Source organism: Anolis carolinensis, chromosome 2 (assembly GCF_035594765.1).
Source record: "Anolis carolinensis isolate JA03-04 chromosome 2, rAnoCar3.1.pri, whole genome shotgun sequence".
NCBI classification, from domain to species: Eukaryota; Metazoa; Chordata; class Lepidosauria; order Squamata; family Dactyloidae; genus Anolis; species Anolis carolinensis.
Genome location: NC_085842.1, coordinates 176,587,083 through 176,612,926, shown reverse-complemented (window position 1 = coordinate 176,612,926; position 25,844 = coordinate 176,587,083). Strand labels below are relative to the sequence as shown.

The 25,844-nt window shown below is 38.5% G+C and overlaps 1 protein-coding gene across 1 annotated transcript in view; it reads right to left on the bottom strand.

The window, feature by feature from the left end:
- Window positions 1-3,250: 3,250 nt before the first annotated feature.
- Window positions 3,251-25,844, bottom strand: part of apoh (apolipoprotein H) — a 31,094-nt gene continuing 8,500 nt past the window's right edge. The window contains exons 5-15 of the mRNA XM_062969386.1: window positions 25,586-25,774; window positions 24,361-24,540; window positions 22,625-22,822; window positions 16,933-16,954; window positions 15,411-15,526; window positions 13,969-14,065; window positions 10,483-10,559; window positions 9,697-9,885; window positions 7,943-8,122; window positions 6,523-6,720; window positions 3,251-5,738 (exon numbers count right to left, since the gene is read on the bottom strand). Of these exons, the coding sequence (XP_062825456.1) occupies window positions 5,671-5,738; window positions 6,523-6,720; window positions 7,943-8,122; window positions 9,697-9,885; window positions 10,483-10,559; window positions 13,969-14,065; window positions 15,411-15,526; window positions 16,933-16,954; window positions 22,625-22,822; window positions 24,361-24,540; window positions 25,586-25,774 (1,514 nt within the window). The 3' untranslated portion in view covers window positions 3,251-5,670. The remainder of the gene's footprint in view (window positions 5,739-6,522; window positions 6,721-7,942; window positions 8,123-9,696; window positions 9,886-10,482; window positions 10,560-13,968; window positions 14,066-15,410; window positions 15,527-16,932; window positions 16,955-22,624; window positions 22,823-24,360; window positions 24,541-25,585; window positions 25,775-25,844) is intronic.

Genomic DNA, 25,844 nt, shown 5'->3' with positions numbered 1-25,844 from the left:
ACTTTCTCTTCCTTCATGTTCCCCTTTTCTTTCTTCCCTCTCCCCCTTCCTTCCTGTACTCTTCGGCTGGATCTACACTACCCTATATCCTGGGATCTGATCCCAGATTATCTTCTTTTAACTGGATTATATGAGTCTACACTGCCAGATAATCTGGGATAAGCAGATAATCTGGGATCAAATCCTGGGATATAGGGCAGTATAGATCCAGCCTAAGTTAGACTTTTCCGAACTGTGAGTCATAACACATTAGTGTGTCCACTACAGTGTGTAGATGTAACGTGACTGTAACATGAAATGACAAAAATATTGGAAATGTATATTATCTTACAAATCATTTATTTTAAAAAATATATAAATGAAAGATTTTGATGAGATATGCCAGGTCCTTGTGTATTTCATTTATACAATGTATGTATATTTCTGCACCTCTGGTTTGCTAATAAAACTGAATTCCTTTGTTGTGAAATGATGCATTTCTAAAAAGTATGCCTTGACATGAAATATTTTGAAACTTCTGCTCAAGGTGAAGAGGAAAAAATGGCTGAGCTCCTATTAATGCCTTACACAAACTGTTATGATTTTATAGTTGTGTGTGGAGCTATGTTAAAATATATAATTCCTCCTTCACTTAATAATGTGGTGATCTCTTAAAGATTAGCAATAGCGTATAAACCTGACAGCACCCTTCCTCTTTTTGCCTTAGTATTAATTCAAAGGAGCCCCCGGTGGCGTAGTGGGTTAAATCGCTGAGTGCTGAACTTACTGACTGAAAGGTCAGCAGTTCAAATTCGGGGCGTGGGGTGAGCTCCCGCTGTTAGCCCCAGCTTCTGCCAACTTAGCAGTTCAAAAACATGCAAAATTGAGTAGATCGATAGGTACCACTCCGGCAGGAAGGTAACAGCACTCCATGCAGCCATGCCAGCCACATGACCTTGGAGGTGTCTTTGGCTTAGAAATGGAGATGAGCACCAATCCCCAAGGCCCTGTAGCTCTCACTCACCAGCATGCCAGTGGATGCGTGAGCCTTTGCCTACCTGCACGCCTACCCCTGTGATTCTTCCTTCAACCTGGAAGCCCCATACCTCCACAGGGAGGCACATGGGCAGGCAGTACAACTTTTATGCAAGGAAATCTATTTCTACCAATTTTGGTACCCCAAAAAGACATGTGAGATTTATATGTGATGGAGACTATTATCCAATGAAATACAGTAGATTATTTTACTTTCCAAAGTCCAGAGGAGTGTAACTTCTCTAAAACAGAGGAATTGTTATACAGAAGTGAGATTATACAGAAGTGCTGTACAGAAGTGCTATATGGCTTGCTTCTGTTTGGGAGAATAAAAAGCCCAGAATCTGTGCACACTGCAATCCAGCTTCAAGAGTAAGCAATTTTACTAAACAGCTTAGCTGTAATATTCTGACCCTCCAGAGGAATGTATTGTCAAAATACAATTGTTGAATATGTACGAATCCCCAATGTGATATAATCCACAATTTGAATTGTAAAACTGTATTCATTGAAACAGAATGTAGCTTGCTGCTTTTTTCAAATCTAATTTTCCCATGCTCTCTTATCTTTGTGAGCACCTCAGCAGGTTGCCACCAGAAACATGAGCACAGCTTGAAGCATTCTTTCAGTTGTCTATAAAGAAAAAAAGCAGACTTCATTCATCATAATAAGCTCTTGGAAACACTTCTAGACACAGTACATTATTCCAGGGCTTCTGTGCAAACCTTTCATGTTTGAAATGTGAGTCACAAATTTCATTTCACAGCTTCAAAAGCTTTAGGGTAATAATTTTTGTTCTGCATGCCAAAAGATAATAATTACAAAAATATTAACGTTTTACTTCCATGAAATAGTCACTTAAGTGGTTTAATGCATCGAGCTTAGACACTAGTAACTAGAATTAAAGACCCACAGTTGGTAGGGTAAGTAGAATTCAAAACAATTCAAATATTTGTTTAGAAAACCATTGTTATAAGTATGGCAGGAGGTGAATCCTGCAGTGATAGAGCAGTCAATTGGTATTTTATGGTATTACCTACCATTTCCCATATGCGTAAGTGTGACAAACATTTATGCTGCAGCAATTGTTACCAAAGATTCAAGTATTATTCATGAAGATTTCAGGCAGAAGCCAATGTGTTTGTTATTATGAGTAAGCAATCCTATTTCTCACTTTTATAGGGTCTGTAGTTTACTATCCTTCAAGAAGAAATTTCTGCTAAAGTGATATTTACACCAAAAGGTATTCTGCTTCCAAGAGGGAGGATAGAGCAATACTTATGAAAAGGAACAATGTGAAATAATCCCCCAAACTTATGAAAATTTGCACCTCTGTACTGAGATAACACATAAAAACCAGGAAGAAGAGTTCTGATCAGGGACAGTTCTTAGAGATTATAAAATAAAAAACCAAACAGGAACAACATGAAGGCATTTTTCAGAATAGCAAGATGCTCTCTAAAACGTTAATAAACAAATAGTTTCTTATTTTGCACACCATTTGTGACTTTTCATTTTATTCTTTCTCAAATCCCAATGGTCTTTAGAGAAACTGCATAAGCCATTTGAGAGCAGACATAACAATCATCAAGAATCTAATTGGGAAGAATGTTGTAAAAAAAAAGTATGCAAATAGCTACTTCGGGGACACTTTGCACACACTACTGTATCAGTTTGTGTCTTATATTATTAATATAGAGAAATACAGTGTTTCCAGCAAAAAAGATCACAAATTCTGTGCTAAAAGAAAATGGTAACAAAACCCTTACCTCTACTCCACAGCAAGATTGTCAAGAAAAATAGTTACGATACTTCTAAGAGATTTGTAACACAGTAACAGATCAATATCCTTCTTCAACAGAGTAGTAAAAACAGCCTACAAGTTGCTATTTAGTGGATAAAAATAACAAATAGCTGTCCAGAACACAGATTCTTCATTACATGGTGGGAACCTCACACAACATCCTTTACCTTAGTTTGAATTTCCAGACACATTTCCTGCACATCTAACATTTTTCTGACTGACCTCATGTTTTACTAAATGAAAATGTAGGTGTTTATTGTAAGAGCCTGGTCAGGAATTTGTAATGCTGGATTCATGGGGCTGCAGTGACCAGTAGATTAGTCAAAATCAAATTTCACCTTGAGGATGCAGGAGAGCTTTCCCCTAACACATTGCCACCTCAATATACAACCATGTTTGTGTAACAGAGGAGGCCACCAGAAACAAATCAACCAATGTTTACCAAATTTAATCTGAAATGTATAAGAAATGCAATATTAAACAATGTAAATTTGAACACCCAAGAAATATTTTCATGGGTTGTTGGTCAATACCATGGTTATATCAGAAAGGAAATACGTGGAGCAAGTATAAAAGAAGAGAAATGTAACAATTATCATATTAGCAAACCTTTCCACCCCAGTTGGGTTAAGGAGGTCCCTGCAAAAACTTAGCTATTCTGTACTGAAAACACCCTCACCACAAATAAAGAAAAATCCAAAATAATGATCTTTGGCAAGAAAACTAAGGTTTACAACTGGCTCCTTGATGGGCACAAAGTGGAACAAGTGAGGACATTTAAATATTAGGTCTACATTATGCGGCATCTGGGACATGGTCCCTACACCTAAAATTAAGTATTGCAAAAGCTGATAATGCCGTGCAGGCAATTCATAAATTATGTAACCACAATTACCCAGGATCTTTGCGTCCCTTCCTGAATGTTCTTAAGGCTGAGGTGTCCCTCATTGCTTTGTATGGAGCTGAAATATGGGGGGAATCAAGATCTGGTATTGGTAGAAAGATTCCAACTTCGCCACAAAAAGCGCTGGCCATCCGCAAGAAGATGGAAGCGGACAGCTGTGATATTAATAATAATATAATAATAATAAATTTATTCTTATATCCCGCCCCATCTCCCCGAGGGGACTCAGGGCGGCTCACAACAATAATAAAAACAGTGACAAATTACACATTGTAAAATCAAACATGAAAAGCAGTCATACAATCAATACATACATCACATGTTAAAAACAAGGAGATAAAACAGTTCTAGGCCGAAATAGAGGGCTTCTGTAGCTTCGTGGCAGAAGTATTCAGCAAGGTATCAATAATCATGGCAGAACACTCTCTAATTAAATTAAATGGGCAGACAAATCAACCCCCAAAAATTAGTCGTCGAAGGCCCTCTGGAAAAGCCAGGTTTTAAGGCTTTTTCGAAAGGCAAGGAGGGTGGGGGCCTGTCTAATCTCCCTCGGGAGTGAGTTCCAGAGGCGGGGGGCCACAGCGGAGAAAGCCCTCTCTCTCGTCCCCACCAGCCGCAACTGCGAAGGTGGTGGGAGCGAGAGGAGGGCCTCCCCCGAAGAGCGAAGAGAACGTGCGCGTTCATAGGGGGAGATGCGGTCTCTAAGGTAGGTGGGTCCCAAACCGTTTAGGGCTTTGTAGGTGATAACCTGCACCTTGAATTGGGCCCGGAAAACAAACGGCAGCCAGTGGAGCTCCTTAAACAGAGGCCAATAACAAAACCCAAATTTAAAATTTACTATGGACAAGCCACTAGTTTTACTTACCCTTGCCCCCGCTTAAACCTTACCTTAAGGGAATAATTAATTTTAATTTTAATCTTTTTATTTTGTATTTGCACAACTACTTAGGAGTGGGTTGGTAGGCTAGTAGGCCGGGATGCTTTGTATCTATACATGGTTTTACATGGTTTTACTGTATATATGGGTAAGTGTATGTTTTGTATGTTTCACATGTTTTGATATGATCAAAATTGACTAATCAATAAAGAGTTGTTGTTGTTGAAAAAAATATTAGCAAACCAGTGTGACATTATAAGATTGTCTATTTGTAACACAAATTCATTTGAAATTCCTCTCTATACCAAGCATGGGCAAACATTTTTGGGTGGGGGCTGCATTGCAGGCCAGGGTGGGCCAGGCTACCCGGGAGGGGGCAGGGGGAGGTGAATGGCAGTTGGCACGGGCTGGGGATGTTTGGTGAGGGGGTGGCACAGGTGGCAGTTGGTGCAGAGAGGGTGGTATTTGGTGCAGGAGGCGTTTGGTACGAGGGGGGCAGCTGGAAGGAGGGTGCTTCTCTAGCCTGGATACACAGTGGTCCTTGGTGTCCCCAGGCAGGGAGGAGGAGGAGACACGCCACTGTAGAGAGCTCTCGGCAGCAGTGCGTTTCTCTCCTGGCTCTCTGGTCAGCCTGGGGAATGCGGCCTGCCTTCCACAGGCTGAGAGAAAGAAGAGACACCCTGCTGCTGAGCACTCTCTGAAGAGTGCTTGGCAGCATTGTGTCTCTGCCTCTCCCTCCTTTCGGCCTGGGGAGAACTGAGGCAGGTGGGGGCCGGAGAGAAGAACCCAAAAAGCCACATTCGGCCCATGAGCCTGGGTTTGCCCATGACTGCTCTACACACTTGTTTCTTTTAAGAAAGTTAAATGTATATATCTTGAGATGTACTATAAAGGAAAACTATAACAAAAATTATGCAGCCTAAATGTAAAGTCAGCATAATTATTTCTAAAAGCCTGTGTAGAATCTGCTGGTGGTGATATCCCTGTAATTGCAGGTTGGTGTAATGCAGGAGTGAATTGTGTGCTCCTCTTATGCACTTCTTCTTTTACCAATAGACAGAAATAGCCTCTTCAGTTAATGGTTTCACATGGTGGTAGGTCTGCTACGTCTGTTTTCCAGAACAATTGAATCCGCTGGTCTGTTTAAAAGGAATTACACATCGAAGTAAGGTAAATAAATTAATGGCCCATTCAATAGCCCTTAGTGGTACATAGAGAATATTTGCATTAAAGTCAGTAAAGGCTAGATTACAATGTTCAGAATCATGCAAACTATGATAGGTATAATAGCCATTTATCTTTTTATCAAATAAGATTGTCTTAGAATGCACCTTTATAAGAACCAACGACATTGATCAAAATGGGTTTGTGCTATCTGATGTTTTTCATCTTATATAAAATCTTAGTCTTTTCTATCTGCATGCTCTGAAGTAATATGTTCTATGTGCTTCTACCACATCAATACTGATGTTTTTAAAAATATTATCCCATGTATATGAATTTAAATTTGGAAACAAGACATACATTTGACTTGCAACTTCTATGCTTCTTATGCTAATTTCAGCAAAAATGATACATCATGTTAATTTCCAGGTTGTCTAGTAGACCTATAGAGGAAGGACTTTGTCTCATTTATAATAGTGTTATCTACAGATATTCCAAAATTATGACAAAGGACATAATCCTCGTGTACTGTAAGACAGAACACCATAATAAAGATTTTGATTTGACATCAGGCTCCTTCTCCATCTCCTACCCTAGAAATCTGCCTAGATGCCTTTATATTCCACTGATCCTTCCAGGACAATAACTTGCACAACAGTATGATATATTATTAAATCCTTAGACATCTTAGCTTAATCTTAATGGGAAAGAAGTCATCGCATGCTTCCCATTTCCCATAGAATAATATATTGACTGTACCTTTGAAGCAGGCAGGGACTGTGAACTTGCCATCATTACACCGAGCAGGTACTTTATAACTACAGTGTTGTTTTTTATTTTTACAGAAAAACCAAATGATCTCCGCATGTTGTACTCCATTCTTGAGGTGCTCTTGCACTTTTACTTTCTGACTGTTGTATAACACAGTGGCTCTTTTGACAGGAATGGCACATGGTGCTGTGGGAAAGGGGGTGTAACAACACGGTTGGACAATAAGACTTATGTTGAAATGTCAAATGTTGCATGAATACAAAACTCTTTATGCAAATGCTAACATTGTTATTCAATAGTTATTTTATGAATAAAGCAAGCAAAATGCTCTCTAAAGCCTGTTATTTAAACAAATCCTCTTCAGTGATCTCTCAACTAAAATTATTTGTGGTGTGCCTTGAGTTGTCATGTTTCCCTTCTGTCATGTTTTCTATACTGTTAAGCTGGAAACTACATGCAAAAAGTATATGCACCTACTACTGATGGCTATGAGTTTATTCTTATTGTTAAAACTATTATTGAGTTCTCAATGGTTTTCCCCTCTGAATCAATATTAATGAGAACACAATCTTCACAATATTCCATTATAGTAATTCACATGGGTAACATTTTTAAAGGTCTTTTCTAAAAAAAAATGTTTTTAATTGAAAGTAGTGGAATTTAACATTCACTACAACTACTTTTATCAGTCTTAAGCCATAGACTAGGATCCCAGTTGATCCTTTTAGATCTATAAGGTGGTGAGCAAAAGAAGAAAGAAACTGTATTATGGGCTACTGGCATAGAGTGGTAAATCATCAACTGCAGCTATTGATTGAATTATTTTGTCAGCTGAGTCTTGGGCATTGATTGATATTTCTATCCAGAGTTCATCATTTCCCATGTGGATTTTTTTATGACTACACAGGTCATATTATAAACATCAAACATTTTCAAGAAAGGTCTGGATATTCACACTGATATAAGGTAAAAGTAAAGGTTTCACCTACGTTAAGTCCAGTCATGTCTGACTCTGGGGGTTGGTGCTCGTCTCCATTTCTAAGCCGAAGAGCCAGCATTGTCTGTAGACACTTCCAAGGTCATGTGGCCAGCATGACTGCATGGAGTGCTGTTACCTTCCCGCCAGAGTGGTACCTATTGATCTACTCACATTGGCATGTTTTCAAACTGCTAGGTTGGCAGGAGCTGGAGCTAACAGCGGGCGCTCACACCGCTCCTGGGGTTTGAGCCTGGGACCTTTCGGTCTCCAGCTCAGTGCCTTAACGCACTTCGCCACCGGGGCTCCCTTCACACTGATATACCAAATACTAAATTGTATCTCTGCACTGCAGGTTACAAAGATTACATAAGCTCTATTGTAAATATATTAAGATATCTGTGCTGTCTTACAGATCACTAGACCCCATACCTCTGCAGGTAGGTTTTGTTGACCACTGGCCTGTCTTCTCACATCTGGATTCTACAGGTCCATCCAGCACATATGTTGGATTACAGCCATAGGTCACAGTTTCTTTGTAATGATATGCTCTGCGAAGAAGCAAATATATGTATCCATTGGCTATACCTTCTGGTCGTGGACATTCCACAGCTGTGGTAAGAGAAAGTAAAGTATCTTGTAAGAAGTTAGATTTCATAGGTTTCATATCCAAAGCAGCAGAAAAGCTCTACTAGTTACAAAGCCAATGTGGTCCTGACCCACGGAAATAACAGCAGAACCAGTACTTTAGAAGGGTTTCCCCTGATGCTAAGTCCAGTCATGTCTGACTCTGGGGTGGTGGTGCTCATCTCCATTTCTAAGCCAAAGAGCCGGCGTTGTCCATAGACACCTCCAAGGTCATGTGGCCGGCATGACTGCATGGAGCACCGTTACCTTCCAGCCGGAGCGGTACCTATTGATCTACTCACACTGGCATGTTTTCGAACTGCTAGGTTGACAGAAGCTGGAGCAACAGCGGGTGCTCACTCTGCTCCAGGGATCTGAACCTGGAACCTTTTGGTCTGCAAGTTCAGCAGCTCAGTGCTTTAACACACTTCACCACCGGGGCTCCTTTAGAAGGATTTATAGAATCACAGGACTGAAAGTGATCGCATGAGCCAAACCCCTAGTTCAAACCCCTGCCATGCAGGAAAAACACAATCAAAGTACCCCCAACAGATGGCCATCCAGCCTCTGTTTAAAAGCCTCCAAATAAGGAGCCTCCACCACACTCTGAGACAGAAAGTTCCACTGCTGAACAGCTCTTATGACTTCATCACAAAGGCTAAAATCAGCGGCATGCGCTAATTTTAGCCCACGTTACCCACGGAGCTGGCCAGCTCCCATCAGACTACACTAGCATGGCTCCATGGGTGAAGGAGGCTCCAGTGTTGCTGTATAATCCATGGGGAGAAGCAGTGCACTCACACTTCCCCCATCTGATCACCCTCACTTGGATCTGGGCAATGTGGGCATGGGGCACTGGATTTCCCATGCCCCTCTATTAAGCGGAGTGACACCAGTGGCCATATGACAAGATTGTTATGGTCTTCCTAATGTTCAGGTGGATTCTCCTTTCCTGTGATTTAAACCCATTTCTCTGAGTCCAAGTCTCCTTATTCCTTATGACAGCCTTTCACATATTTATACATGAATGACTATCATGTATCCTCTCAAGCTTCTCTTCTGTAGGCTAAACATACGCAGTTCTTTAAAATGCTCCTCATAGGACATGGTGTCCAGACCTTTGATCATTTTGTTGTCCTCTGGGTACTAATCAACTTAAGGTAAAGGTAAAGGTTTTCCCCTGATGTTAACTCCAGTCGTGTTTGACTCTGGGGATTGGTGCTCATCTCCATTTCTAAGCCGAAGAGCCGGCATTGTCCATAGGAATCTCCAAGGTCGTGTGGCCAGCATGACTGCATGGAGCGCTGTTACCTTTCCTCTGGAGCGGTACCTACTGATCTACTCACATTTGCATGTTTTTGAACTGCTAGGTTGGCAGGAGCTGGGGCTAACAGCAGGCGCTCATTCCGCTCCCAGGATTTGAACCTGGGACCTTTTGGTCCGCAAGTTCAGCAGCTCAGCACTTTAACACACTGCGCCACCAGGCATATCCCCCCTTTTCTATATTGTCTTCAAAATAACAGCATTGTATTCATATACACATTTACACAAACACTTACTTCTGCATTCTGGTACTGCACTCCATTTCCCATCAGCCTGACAGACAGCTATTTCATTTCCAAACAGGGCATAAGGCAATAAACATTCAAATTTGATTTCGTCTTGGAAGACTGATATGTTTCCTGGCTTAAGTCTGTGGTACAAAAGGACTGAAAATTCACAAACTGGAGGTGGAGGACAAATCACAGCTGGAAAAAACAAAACAAATTTACTTTACACAATGAATCACCATCTAGATTTTCTCCCTGTGTTATTGGGATAGTAAACCCCAGGGTTCCTGACTGTAGGCCTTTGTGCTTCCCCAAGGAACTGAATCATGTTCTGTCACTGATCAACGGTTTCTCAGTTTTCTACAATTCTACAACTTTCCATACAGATGTCTGTTTTGTTTTCTCTTTGTAAGAACTGATCAGGCATCACCACAATATAGGAGTAATAATATCTCAAGCACATATGAAATTGGTCAGTGGACTCTATATGGTTTAAGGTTTCCTCCATTTCCATTTCTGATGTTTTCCTTTCTTTCAAATGCAATCACTCAGCTATTGTCACCAACTCACTATTCTCAGAACCAGCCTTTGAGCCTGATTCCATTTCCTTTCTATCCAAAATTAGTCTTGTCACACGATGCAAGAGATTGCAACAGCCAGGGATTTTAGCATTAGCACATTTCTCAAAAGCATTTTAATGCCTTTGTTATCAGCAATATCACTAATATCTCTTCTTTTCCATCCCCATGAGTCAGTTGCCCCCCAGAATTCTTTATATAGATTTATCTTACATACGTTGGCATTTAGGAAGCTTAGCACTCCATTGCCCATTTTTCAGGCATTGGCTGGTGTTAGGTCCTTGAAGAATATACCTGAAAAGTATAACATTTATTTAGCAGCAGTTTATAGGATATTCATATGAGGGATTTATAAAATGTTTCATGCTGTATGGTTTTTCTTATTATTATGAAACCATATAAGTATAAAAAAGGAATACCAAATGAAGAACATTACTAGCATTTTCAGGCCATATATCATACATAATCTGTAGTACAAGCAGCATTCAACAGTCATAATTCAAGCAAGTACCAATGATTATGTCAGACACCCTGCAAGATGTCCTTCTAAATTTTCTATTGGTATCTAATCTCCTCAGAAAAGGATTTGTCAAATTTCATATAGATGTCCTATTTAATATTATTGATAACAGCAGAAAGCCTTTGTGTATAAATTAACTATTGCATTCCATGGAAGGCAATGTAGTTTTGCCATCATTTCAGTTTTAGTTGGAATGCATAAAGACACAATTCCACATCAGGGATGTGTTTGGAAATATTTTACTTTAGCCAACAAGTACTTTTTTGACTTTAACATTAAAAAGTGTACAATTGCTTCTGCCAGGATTCCATAAGCTTTTTAAGGGGATTTTAAAGAATAGTTTGGAATGAAAATAATTGTTTTAGTAATACATTAATTGTCCAGTAGAAATAGGCTGACTCTGTCCCATTTTTAAAAAACTTTTTTGTAGCAACATTTTAGTTATTTACATTTACTGATTCATTTCTCCTGTGATAGATGTACTGCATACTGAAAAGCTAGACAACAGTCATTGCAAATGCCATTGCAGATCATTCCTAATAAATATGTATGCTCAAATATGTTACAACCTCTTCAAATTATCCGTCAAATGTTTGGGAGACACTCAGTGGTTTTTGTAAAAGAGAAATATATCCTCAGCATAGGTAAAGGTAAAGGTTTTCCCCTGACATTAAGTCTAGTTGTATCTGACTCTGGGGGTTGGTGCTCATCTCCATTTCTAAGCCGAAGAGCCGGCATTGTCCATAGACACCTCCAAGGTCATGTGGCCAGCATGACTGCATGGAGCTCTGTTACCTTCTTGCCAGAGCGGTGCCTATTGATCTATTCATATTTTCATGTTTTCAGAGTGCTAGGTTGGCAGAAGCTGGGGCTAACAGCGGGAGCTCACCCCAACCTTTCGGTCAGCAAGTTCAGCAACTCAGAGGTTTAATTTGCTGTGCCACCAGGGGCTCTATTCTTATCATAGAGCTATATAATGTGCTCTTTTGATTAATTCTGATTCCACTAATATTACGGTCAGCTCCAAGTGCTTCTAAGGGCCCTTCCAGACATGCCCTATATCCCAGGATCTGATCCCAGGCTTTCTCCCTTAAACTGGATTATATGAATCCGCACTGCCAGATAATCTGGGATAAACAAAAAACCTGGGATCAGATCCTGGGATATAGGGCCTGTCTGGAAGCACCCTATGTAATAACAAAAACCAAGGGGCAATATTTTCTAGTTCCCTTGCTTAAGTAAATTGGGGGTGAGTCTCTCGGTATTTTATTTATGTAGGTAAATGCAGCAGAATGTTAATAAATATTATAGATGGCTAATAAAAAGATTATGAGACATCCTGCTTCTTCTCAAAGCATGAAGAGGTATAGCTAATTCAAATTCTCAAAATATTTTATTATTTCTGGCCACAGAACAAAATCAACTTTATTGAAGTTTGGCAGTGAAATACTATATTTAAGGTTCTTAAAATCACATCTAAGAGCTCTCAATTTGGAATAAATCCAACCCAGTCTGATATAGCAATATACATTTGTTGAATCAGTTTTTTAAAAAAACTATTTCAATGGGTTGTTGTATGTTTTCCAGGCTGCGTGGCCATGTTCCAAAAGGATTCTCTCCTGATGTTTCTCCCACATCTCTCCTGATGTTTCTCCCACATCCTCAGAGGTTGTGAGGTATGCCTCTGAGGATGCCTGCCATAGATGTGGGCGAAACGTCAGGAGAGAATACTTTTGGAACATGGCCATACAGCCCGGAAAACATACAACAACCCTGTGATCCCAACCATGAAAGCCTTCAACAACATAACTATTTCAATTTCTTCAAGTTCTGATTAAAAGGTTTTGTGTCTATAAACTGATACCTGACTGCTAGATCTGCCAAATTTGTAAAACTTTGCACAATGTGATGATCAATCCAAATGTTTCCTAAACATTACTTGTATATTAGTTTTGCATTAAAAAAAACTTGAGTAGTGTTAGGAAATTGATATTATGTTGAGACCCACAATGGGCAGAATTTTATTTATTTATTTATTTATTTATTTATTTATTTATTTATTTATTTATTTATCCACTATATTTATACCCTGTCCTCTCTCACCCCGAAGGGGACTCAGAACAGCTTACAAATAGGCAACAATTAAATATCGTATAAACAGACATAAAATAAAATAAACATACAGATTAAAAACCAAAAGGTTAAAAAAAATCTAAGCATTAAAGCTAATTGCTAAAAAACACACAATCCAAAATCATAGTCCAGGAGCCATTTCGGTCATAATTGCACTTATTCTGTATCCACTTATTTCACTGAAATTACTGTTTGAAGGCTTAGCCCAACAGCCAACTTTTTATTTATTTTTCTGAAGGTCAGGAGGGATGGGGCTGATCTGATTTCACTGGGGAGTGCCATAGCCAAGGGGCCACCACTGAGAAGGCCCTGTCTCTCATTCCCACCAATTACACCTGCGAAGGAGGTGGGACCAAAAGCAGGGCCTTCCCATAAGATCTTAACCTCTGAAGTAGTTCATAGAAGGAGATACATATGGACAGGTAAGGTAACTAAAAAGCAAAGTACAGTAGAGTCTCACTTATCCAACATTCTGGATTATCCAACACATTTTTGTAGTCAATGTTTTCAAAACATCGTGATATTTTGGTGCTAAATTAGTAAATACAGCAATTACTACATAGCATTACTGCGTATTGAACTACTTTTTCTGTCAAATTTGTTGTGTAACATGATGTTTGGGTGTTTAACTTGTAAAATCATAACCTAATTTGATGTTTAAGAGGCTTTTCCTTAATCTCTCTTTATTATCCAACATATTCACTTATCCAACGTTCTGCCGGCCCGTTTATGTTGGATAAGTGAGACTCTACTGTATTAGTAACTCTTTGAAAACCAACAAGGCAGACAAATGTGTCATTGAGTTACTGGCCTAAATCATATTGGTGAGTCCCAAGTAGTATAAACTCTATTAAGCAACTGTTAAATTTAAAACACAGTTAAATCCTATGGATTCAATGCGTGTACTTCAGTTTGATTTAACAACGGGATTTAGGCCAATATATAGCTTCTAGAATTTGTGATTACCTCTCCTAATTCAAGACAAAATATCCAACGTTTTAGAGAGAAAAATGAGACAACATTTCAATAGTGAGAAAACATACTACTTACCCAGGATCACATGAAAAGTTTATAAAATGTGGGTAGCTGAAATCTGTAAAATGTATATTTCCATTCTTCAAGAGTCCAGGGTCAGGGCATTTTTTTGCTGTTGGAATACATGAGATTTTTTTTCCATTATATTTAAATGATTAGATAGACAGATGAACAGACAATTCCAGTTTTAATGCAATCAAGTGCTTCCAACGATCCCTTGCATATTGTATTCATAATATGTATTACAATACATTGTGGGATTTTATTGAATTCTTGAAACCTCAAAATATGCTGCTAGAATATTATGGAAGGCAGGGTGGAAATGAGAGTATCCAGTAGCCACTGACTAGTCCTGCTACTAGAGAGAGAGAGAGAAAGCAGAAAAGCCCTCCATGTTTACTATCCAGATAATTGACTTTGATGACTAGAAGTGCCTCTACACTGTAGAATGAATGCAGATTGACATAACTTTAACTACCATGGCTCTATACCTTTGGGCCTCCAGGTGTTTTCGAGTTCATCTCCCACAGTTCCTAACAGCTGGTAAGCTGGTTGGGATTTCTAAGAGTGAAAGTCCAAAACACCTGGAAGCTCAAAGATTGGGAACCACTGCTCTAGGCTATGGAATCGTAGGAGTTGTAGTTTGAACAGATCTTTAGCCTTCTCTGCCGATCCCTATGCTTTAATTATCCCATGTGCTGAAGTTCTTAGATTTAAACATCTAGTCATATTTCATCATTTTTGCACTTCTCCCATATAACATCCATTCATATAACATCCATTCATATATTTAGAACACTGGTTGATACTTAATTAACTTAATCCCAATTACAGTAGATCTATTGAAGTGATGGGATTTCCCAAATGCTAAATTTCCATTCAGTTGTTAATTTCTCAAGTTTATTCTAACTGGGATGATTAGTTCCTTAGTTCAGACTGGGATTTATATTCCATTAATGCCTTCCTGCCCTCTGCCTTTGTTTATGTTTGTGCGTCTCATTGTATATGATTGTAAAGGCATTGAATGTTTGCCTATGCATGAAAAATGCTGTAATCCGCTTTGATTCCCCTAGGGGAGAAGGGCAGAATATAAATAAAGTGTATTATTATATAATTATTTGTAATCTTTGTACATCCAGCAAACTGGAGTCCTGTGGATGCAGGATGTACAACAAATTCTCATAGTGTCCCCGGTGACAGATTATATGCTTTGCTTGCACGTGGCACTGAACAGGATGGAAATAAACACATCCTGTATATAACTGTCCATTAATTAACACAATCATTTCCTTTAATTGAGCCTTTCTAGCACAAATAAATTGCTCAAAACCTGTCCTGCCCCCACAGGATGGATAAAAATAAATTGCCTAGAAAATCTATGGTGTAGTAAATCATGGTGATCAGTCCCAAAGATAACACAGTACTTTTTCTTGTGTTAAGTGGCTCGAAAAGCTTACCGTGGGCTGCAAAGACACAATGAACGAGAGCTACAATCCCTAAGATGAGGAGGGCTGGAGACATGACTGCTAAATTGCAAGCTGATAAAATGAGTCCAAACTCAGTACTTTGGTTTCTGAAATAGAGAATAGAAATTGTTAAATAGTCTCTGACATGTTTTATGTATTTGTTTATTTATTTATTGCATACAAATTGGGGAAGAGGCCATTCCTAGTAATACAGTTGAGTATATACCTTGGACAGTGAGTCAGGCAAAACTTTATGCCATTCTTATATGAATCCAGATAATTAGTGATTTCAAAAGTTTGGTTGAAAAATGATAGACTGGATTAAAAGTGTTCACATTCACAATAGAATATACTATTTCTTCTTACCCAGATCTAAACATCCCATCCCAGATCTCGCCACTTTGGAGAGCTATGCCTGTTAAGTATTGTTTTCTCAGGAAATATATCTTAACTACAGTTGTAGTTGTTTATTAATGCTTAGACAAGTGGTTCCCAACCTGTGGTCTGTGGACCACCAGTGGTCCCCAAGAACTAAAATCTGGTCTGCAGCCTCACAATTACTACACTATCGCAATGAGAACAGCTAGTCTCACAAAACTCTCTTATAGTGCTGAGGCAATGGGAATGTTGGGAGGGGAGAGGCCAACTACCCATGAAAAGTGTGACAATAAGCCTCCTGATGGCTGCTTCTCCTCTTCCTCCCTCCCCCTGAGCGGAGCCGGTTCAATGTGGTGCCTGGAAGCGGGGGCACCTTGGTGTCTTCATTTTTAGGCCCATTCCTGGGGTTATTTGAGATGCTGGTTCAGAAAATTGCATTGGATAGACCACAACAGCTCTAGATTATTAAATATGGTTTTCTGTGGGTGAGATGGTGACTACTGGATGGCATATGTTTTGTATCAGAAACTACCGCTGGCGGGATCTATTCAAAGCAATTTCCTGAATCAGCACCTCAAATAACCAAACTGAAAGTTGACTAAATACTGATTTGTAACCCTTTTGGTACTAATGTTGGAGAGTGGTCCTTGGTCAAAGTGGTCCTTGGTCAAAGTGGTCCCTTATCGAGTGGTCCCTGGTCAAAAAAAGATTGGGAACCACTGGCTTAGACCATAGGCCATTCACATACAGATAAAGAAATATGACATAAAAGTGCAATAGTATTAATTACTACATAAAATAATAAGCATGTAGACAGTTCTTATTAAGATTCAATACTATTGAAATACAATATAACACTTCAAATACAAACAATGTTAACATTTAGATTAAACAAAATTTCATCCACTAAGAACATTCACAGAGTAATCAACTACAGTGTCAGCAGTAGACGTGGAAGCTCGTGATTGCATTTTCTGTAAGACCTTGTCAGCCAAGAAATGGCATAAAGTGAAATGAAAAATAAAATCTGATCCCCCACAAAAATGGAAAACGATATTTTAAATACAAAATATATGGTGTATCGTTTCTTAAGATAATGCAGTTTTTTTCATGCTAAATGGTTAGATAAGCTTACCTTGAGCTATAAGTAAGTACAAGTTAGAACATCAGTCCATAAGATGAGAAAGGCTGAAGGTATTGCTGCTGGATTCCAAATTGCCAAATGAGCCTGAACTCAGCACTTTGCCTCCTAAAAGTAACAGGACAGAAAGGATAAATAATAACACAAATTAACACAAATTGTTTATTTATGTGTTCTAGTACACAAAGACAGAAAAGGGAGATTCCCCATGGTGCTGAGTAAACAGACTGAATCTTCAGGCAAAAGTCTGTGAAATCCTCATAAGAATCCAGAAAGCAGTGTAGTTCAAAGGTCTAGTTGTTCTGGAGAGATTGTTTCATTACGTAATATTTTTCAGAGGAGCTGATTGGAGGAAACTGATGCAGTGGGTGGTGGATGATTCACAATCATAATAGAGAGTATTGTCTCTTCTTTCCAAATCAACATCCCATTTCATTATTTTGGAAATGTCAAAGCTATAGGAATCTCAAGTTCACAATCCTTAACCCTTGGGGCAAAATTATTAGTTAAAATCATTCAAGTTGTGTTTGAAATTCTCAAGACAAAAAGAAACAACTTGATTTTAGAATTTTAACTAAATTTGCCTTTGTCAATACATAGGTTTATCTACCTTTACATTGATTTAAAATCTAATTGAATGTTACTTTTTAAAATCTTATTCGTAATCAATGTTTAAATGCATTAAAATATTCCCAGTAACATTCCAGTTTTTCTCCAATACAAACTTATCTTGTCGTAAGCTCACAGAATTCAACGCTATTACTGATTCTAAATAGTTACATAGGAAAAAGAGTGTGGCGCGATACCAGGTGATAAGTCCATGATGAACTTTATAGTCTGGCTCCAGTGGACATAATAGTTAGTCTAATGTACACAATGAATAGTTGGGGATGATGACCATCTTAATAGGTGGACCTGGCTTGGGGCATGGGCACGAGATCTTCCTCAAAGATAGCCCCGATCTGTAACAAATACGCAGTGTGTTCTTTCTTTGGAAAAGAGGGGAAACTGAATAATTTGTACCTTTTGATTGAGACTATAGGCTCTGAAAAATATAGCAGTGACACCAATTCTAGTCTATGGCTTCTTTGTTTCATGGTAATACACATAATGTTCTTTTTCATGTAATACTTACAATTCCCTTCATATCTTTAGTTCTGGTACTTCTGGACGCACCTGTGTCAGGGTGGCTTCCTTTGTTGTTCCTCATCTTAGTCCACATTTACTCAGAAGGGGCAATCTCCCATGTCCTCCTTGTTGTCCGCCAACTCAGTTCATGCTCAATCCTTTATGACGAGGGAACCTCCCAAGTGCTATACTCCTTTGACTGTACTAATCCTTGATGTTCTCAATTTATCAAGTTCAGTTCATGGTTCAGATGTTCCTCGCTTTTGGCTGTCAGAACCTCCATGCATGCATTGAGGCTTTCTCCATTTTGTCATGTATTCTTCTGGTCTTCAGGTTCTTCTTTAGCCCAAACACATTTGCTATAAAGTCATTCTAGATCATTAGAGATTGTTATTATTCCAACTCAGATACTCATTCTCACAGATCTTATTAATGGGAACAGGAAACAAACATGGGGAGCCCTGATGGACTTCAATTGAGTAATTTCCCTCTGTCTCCCAGTTCATTGTGAGGGGATTATGGGAATTAAATAAAAGGTTTTGGGGGTGGACAAACATTATAAAGGCAATTCAAAACAAAGATTGTAAGAGAGACACAGGCACACACTCATGGGGTCTGTGCCTCACATTGGAGCGGCAGCTTCTATTTCATATTTCATAATACATTTAATAATTTGGGAGTCTGATTTCTAGATATCTGTATAGGTAAATCATATCTACATATAAACCTGGGTTGTTGATAAGAGTGCCTATCTTTGTCCACAAAAGGTGTATACCTCTCTTCTGTGTCCAAGAGAAATGGATGAAACAGCTGTACTCCAAACACTACTGTAGCAATTTTTCTGCTTTGTGTACATATCTAATCTTGCTTCAGTAATTGCTGTACTATACTGTTGGCTTTGCATTAAAACTGCTCCAAGGCTTCCTTCTGAAGTGTCACACTGCAGTGTCAATTGTTCAGCTGCATTGTAGTATTTGAGTGTTGGAGCTATTCCTTCTTTTCCCTTTGCTTATGACTGAAAACCTAGTACTGTATTTCTTTATCGTTAAATCTTTCATGAGGAATCAATAAGTACCCCCACCCCAATGCATGCATTAATTCATTGTTTTTAGATGAGTACATCCACACCACACTTCAAATCACTTTGATTCCACTTTAACTGCCAGTGCACTGCTTGGGAGAAGCGTCCAAATACCCTGTAAAACTACTACTCCTAGAATTCCATAGCATTGAGACATGGCAGTTAAGCTGGTGTCATACTGAATTAATTCTACAGTGTAGATCAGGCATGGGCAAACTTCGGCCCTCCAGGTGTTTGGACTTTAACTCCTAGAAATCCCAACCAACTTACCAGCTGTTAGGAATTGTGGGAGTTGAAGTCCAAAACACCTGGAGGGCTGGTTTTCCCATGGCTAGTTTAGATGCATCCTTATAGGCTTGCTTACAGATTTCCCATAGCCATCATGTTACATCATGGTGGAGGCTCCTTCTTTGGAGGCTTTTAAGCAGAGGCTGGGTGGCCATCTGTCGGGGGTGCTTTGAATGTGATTTTCCTGCTTCTTGGCAGGGGGTTGGACTAGATGGCCGTGAAGTCTCTTCCAACTCTATGATTCTATGTGACACTGTTGGTCTAATTAATGAACAATTCTCATATAATAAAACAGTGTACTTTATTTCATATACTTTCCTACAAAATAGCTATTGTCTTCTCTTTGCCTAATTACACAGAAACTCTGCAGCAATTCCTCCATTCTTCTAGATTCTCCTTCAAACTCTCTGCTACTACTGGTTTTACATCTGATGGCTATAAGTATTGCCACAGTTCTGTGGGAAAATAATAGACTATATAACAGTAGAATATGGTGAGGTTATTTAAAATCTGTAATGTCCATAATCAAATATGAAAAAGTATATCATATTAAAAGACTAATGCACTATTGATATCTTTACTATATGTTTCTTTGATGGTGTATTAACCCCTACATGGTTACATACTCTAAGAAAGCCAGACACATGGATCTTAAAATTTAACATGACAAAGAAAGCAATCAAAGTATTATGTAGCTTTTATGCAAAGGTGGCATTACTACTTCTAAAACCTAGGATAGGATAACTATGATGTTCTTGCACTGCAGGTAGCTTCAATTGAGGAGAAGTTTGGATGTTCCAGCCATATACAGTATTTCTTCCTTTAGCCATACAAGAAAATAGCCTGTTCAGTTCATGTTCTCACATGGCGGCAGATCTGCTATGTCTGTTTTGAAGAAGGTTGCAACAATCCCACGTTCTGTTTAAAACAAATTACACATTTAGGTAAAATAGCTGGTTCTCAAAGTTTGTGAATGTTTCAGTTCATAGCCAATTATAGAATGGTACACAGAGAACATTCTGTCAGTAAGAACTTATAGAGAGAGAGAGAGTTCATAGACACACAAGCAGAGAGGGAAAGTATCAACCCATGAAAAAACTTGATAAAGTATTTCTGTATGGGAAATACGGCTGTAACGGCATTTTATATTCTTCCAAATAAGATTGCATATGAACAAATGACTTTTTAATTTGTATACTGTATATTAGAGATGTGCATGAAAATTTTTCCTTCGTTTCCTTTGTGCTATTGTTTCATTTCGACCGTTCATCTACACAAAATGAATGACATTTTCATAGGAAACGAGAGGTGACACGAAAATGAAAGCCACACAGTCATCGTGCTTGCTTTTGTTTTCCTTTCATTTCTGCCCCGTAACAATAAGAAAGTACTGACAGAGGGTTGCTTGCTTTCCCATTACAGCTAATGTGTTCCAATGAGTGTTAATAATATATATATGAGTGTGTGTGTCTGTGTGTGTGTGTGTATAGTAATAACAATAGCTACTCTGGGGATCTAAGCTGAGTCTGGGAGAGGAATGATTCCACATTACATCTGATGTGTGCCAATGGGCATTAATAATAGTAACAACAACAACAACAACAACAATACTCTGGGGAAAATCCAAACATTTTAAAAGTTGGTGGGCTAAAAGGGATCAAAATGCCCTCTGTGTGTGGTGATTTTCACCCCTCTAGCCCAAAAACCAAGGGGTGGGGATGAGGCTCGGAAGCCCTCCCATTGCTGCCAATGGCATGAAAATATTCATGTTTTTCTTTAGCCAGACAAAAACTCATGTCGCAGCCCAGTTTTGTTATTGGGAACCAAATATGAAAATGAGACGACATGAATGAAACTATACAAAACGAACAGTAATTCCATACAAAAGCACAACACTACTATATATATCAATGTATAACAGTGGCTCTCAGATGTTTTTGGGCTTCAACTCCCAGAAATCCTAACAGCTGGTAAACTGGCTGGGATTTCTGGGAGTTGTAGGCCAAAAACATCTGGAGACCCCAGGTTGAGAATCACTGATGTATAAGTTGAGGATAGGTTTTGGAGACTAAGTTATGGATTTTGATCTAGCCAATGCATAAGTTGAGGGCTATTTTGCAGAGATGGGAATGCACCCATGCCATCTCAGCGGGCAAGCTGTCTCTCTCCATGGATTTTTTTTAAAAAAAAACCACGGCAAAGAGAGTAGGGTGTGTGTGTGTGTCAGTGTTCCTCTTAGTTTCTAGTGGGATGGACTAAGCTCTTGTCTTTTGCCTCTCTACTTAGAGAAGGGAATGATTCCCTTTTTGATAAAAGTTAAGGTACAATACTCACATTGGGCCCTTCCACTCAGCTATATAACCCAGAATATCAAGGCAGATTAACTCACAATATCTACTTTGAACTGGAATATCTGAGTCCACACTGCCATATATCATAATTCAAAGCAGATAGTGTGGGATTTTATTCAGCTGTGTGAAAGGGGCCATTGACTCACATGAGTATATAGGGCAATTTTGCCATTCAATTTTTTCGTCTAGTGTATTTTAACATTTATCCTTCTCTATGTGTGTGTTCTGAATAACACTGCTTCCACAATATAAGCCCTAAAGCTTTAAAAGGGGTCATCTGGGTATATGAAATACAGAAAATTCAGGGAAAACAGAAAAAAGCACTACTTTGACATGGAACGTCCATATTCTCATGCTAGTTTCAGAACAAAATAAACTCCACACTTATTCTAAGTGTTCAGAAAATATGCAGCTAGAAGACTTTGCCATACATTATAATGTTGTCTACACATATTTCAAAATTATAGTCCCAAAGGCCATGTTTCTATTATTTTATGAAAACTTTCGGACATTAAATATTCAAGAAGACAGAACTGTTAAGGCAAAAACTAACATTATTACCCAATTTGGTTATTTTATTAATAAGACAAGCAATTTTTTTCCACTGGCCTGTATAATAACTGGAATGTTTGGAAATTACGATAACCCTGGACATTTTCCTAGGAATCCTCACATCCAGCAACTTGCACAGCAAATTAAGAAGAGACCTTGCTGTTGAATTATTACATTTTAGATCCCTAAATTATCATTAAAATTTTTAGGCACATCAGCTGAATATTAATGGGAAATAATCCATCTCACGTGTTTCATTTATCACAGAAGACTATCTTGGTCATACCTTTGAAACAGGCAGGAACTGTAAAATTGCCATCTACACACTCAGCAGGTGATGTATAACTACAGGAGAGTTCTTTATTTTTACAGAAAAACTCAATGATCTCAGCATGTTGTATTCCGTTCTTGAGATGGTCTTGCATCTTGACTTTCTGATTGTTGTAAAGCACAGTTGCTCTTTTGACAGGAATTGTACATGGAGCTAAGGAGAAGGGAATGTATACAATGTTGTCAGACAATAAAACTTCTGTTGGTAAGAAAAATGACTCAGGAACACAGAACTGTTAAGGAAAATAGTCATGTTGTTAGTCAATCTAGTTATTTTATTAATAAGGCAAGCAAAATTGTTCTGATGGAGCCTGCTCCATAAAAGACAGTGTCTACAGGACTCTTTTAACTAAAATTATTTCTAGTATGTCGTCTGACTTCTCAATGGTGTTCTGCCCCTGTCTTGTCTTCTATGTTCTCAAGCATGAGACCATATGTCAAAAATGACAGCTATAGGTTTTTTCTTATCATCATCATCATCATTTATAGGAATAGATAATTATAATACACTAGCTGTGCCCAGCCACGCGTTGCTGTGGCATTTTCTGGTGATGGTGAGAAATTGTTGAGGTAGTGGTGGTATTGAATGTCTGTTGTATGGTAGTCTTTATGTTTAGTATGCACACTGAAGTGGATTATCTCGCAATGTGGAGTCAAGATAATCCAGTTCAAAGCAGATAATATAAGATTCTAAATGGGTATATAGCTGTGTGGAAGGGCCTTGAGTCTACATTGCCATATAATCCAGTTAAAATCTGATGATCTGTGGAAGAGGCATGAGGCCTTACTGTGCCTGTCCCTGGGGCTGAGTAGGTTGCTAGGAGACCAAGTGGGCGGAGCTTAGCCTTCTAACTGGCAGCAATTGGATAAAAACTATTATTCGTCTCCCTGTAATTGGGACTTTATTTTTCTTTTCTTTTTGTTGTATCAACCTAGAGCCATGAATGATGGGTTGTGTTGTCAAATTTCGAGGTTGGGGGGGCTTGTAGTTTTGTTGTTTTGTCCGCTGCCCTGATGCCATCACTCTTTTATATATATAGATATAATATTATGACAGTATCTTATTATAATATTTTACATGCATATCCTCTTTATCTTAAATGGTCCCAGTGGGAAAAGGGTGTCTAAACTCACTTAGAGTAACCAAGATAAGCATTGTCCAGAATTAGCATTGTCGCTCTTGGGCCACAGACTAGAATTCTATCTTGTAGATCTGAATCTATGAACAGCTAATCCCTTGCATGCAACACACACACACACATGCACCAGAACTTCTGATCGCACAGAGGCCTGTACAGGAGAGAAGGATAATATCTTGTGAGCTAGTATGTGGGTAGCGGAATTACCTCCTGGAACTACTCATTGAATTATTCTATCAGCAGGTCAATCAAAACAGATCATGGTCCACTGTATATGCATGTACATGTGTGTTGTACCAAGTATATTCACATTTTTATTGTTTAGGTAATTATATATAGTAGTGCAGAAGGACTATCTGTATTCACTGGTGAGATTGCTTAAGCCAACAGACAGACACATATAGACCCTACTCCCAAACCCCCAAACCCTAATGATATTACTTGTATACAAAGTTCTGGGTTTTACTTTATGATTACATAAAGTGTATTGTAAAGGTATCAAAATCATTATGATATTTTTCAATGAAATCTTACAGAACACCAGACCCCGTACCTCTGCAAGTTGGTTTTGCTGACCACTGGCCTGTCTTCTCACATCTGGATTCTGCAGGTCCATCTAGCACATATGTTGGATTACAACCATAGGTCACAGTTTCTCGATAATTATATGGTCTACGAAGAAGCAAATCTATATATCCATTTTCAATGCCTTCTGGCCGTGGACATTGCACAGCTGTGGCAGAGAGAAAGGTGATATATTTGGAAAAAGATTAGGGATATAGTCTCACCACCCAATTTCAGCAGTTTCATACAAAGTTACGTTTATGGTTCCATTGTATTGTATTCTCAATTTTTTAGTTTTGTCAGGTGCTTAGTATTTTCTGTTACTATTGCGGCTGCTGCCGGTAGCCTACTTTTCTTTCTTATAAGACCCAAAGTGTTTCACAACATTAAAACAACACAAAATAAAACATGAGTAAGATAGAATTAAATGGTTCTAAACCAATGTTTCACAAACTCTGTTCCTTCAGGTGTTTTGAACTTCAGTTCCCAGGAATCTCAGACAGCTTACCATCCGTTAGGGAGCTTTTAAAAGGAAAGTTTCAAACTAATTTAGGTGTGCTTTTATCATTTTTTAAATCATTATCTCACTTTATCAATTATTAATGTTAAGGCCTTTAATTAGTTAATTCATATATAAATAAAAACATACTGTATATATATTTATATATTAAAGTGCTGTTCAAGAAAAGAATGTTTAAATTGTCAAAGGCAAATGGCTATATGATACTGTATCTTTGTTGACTTTGTTGTAAACAACTTATGAATTTTTTAAAAAAGGAATTGTGGGAGCTGAAGTCGAAAACATCTGGAGGAGCACAGTTTGAGAAATTCTGATCTAAACAATCAGTTTTATGCAGAAACCTCTGAAATTGGGAGGCTATCAAGTGAAATTCTCTACTCTTCCTACATTCCCAAAGTGTAGTATTGAAGCTCAGTGGCAGAAAATTTTAGGAACCTCACAGAATCATCAATTTATGGATTTCACACGGTGGATTCAGTTAATGTGATATTGAAGTGTTCTGTTCAGATAGTATATTGGGGTTCAGATCCATCCCAGAAAAAAAGTTGCCTGTCTCGTTCTAAAACTGTTGTAACAACTGACTCTAGGGAAACAACTTCAGTAGTAGTAGTACTAGGAAAGGATTCAGAGACATGTCTATTTGTCCTTAAAATAGCAATATTGGATTCATAATAACATTCATTAAGGCTATTACCTCTGCATTCTGGAAGTGCACTCCAGTTGCCATCAGCCTGACAGACAGCTGTTTCATTTCCAAACAGGGCATAAGGCAATAAACATTCAAATTTGATTTGATCTTGGAAGACTGATGTGTTTCCTGGCTTAAGTCTTTGGAAAGAAAGGACTGAAAACTCAGAAACTGGTGGCGGAAGACAAATCACAGCTGGAAAATCAAAACAAACTTATTTTGTACCATACAAATAGAAAACTTCCCTTCCCACAAGGCGCAGGCT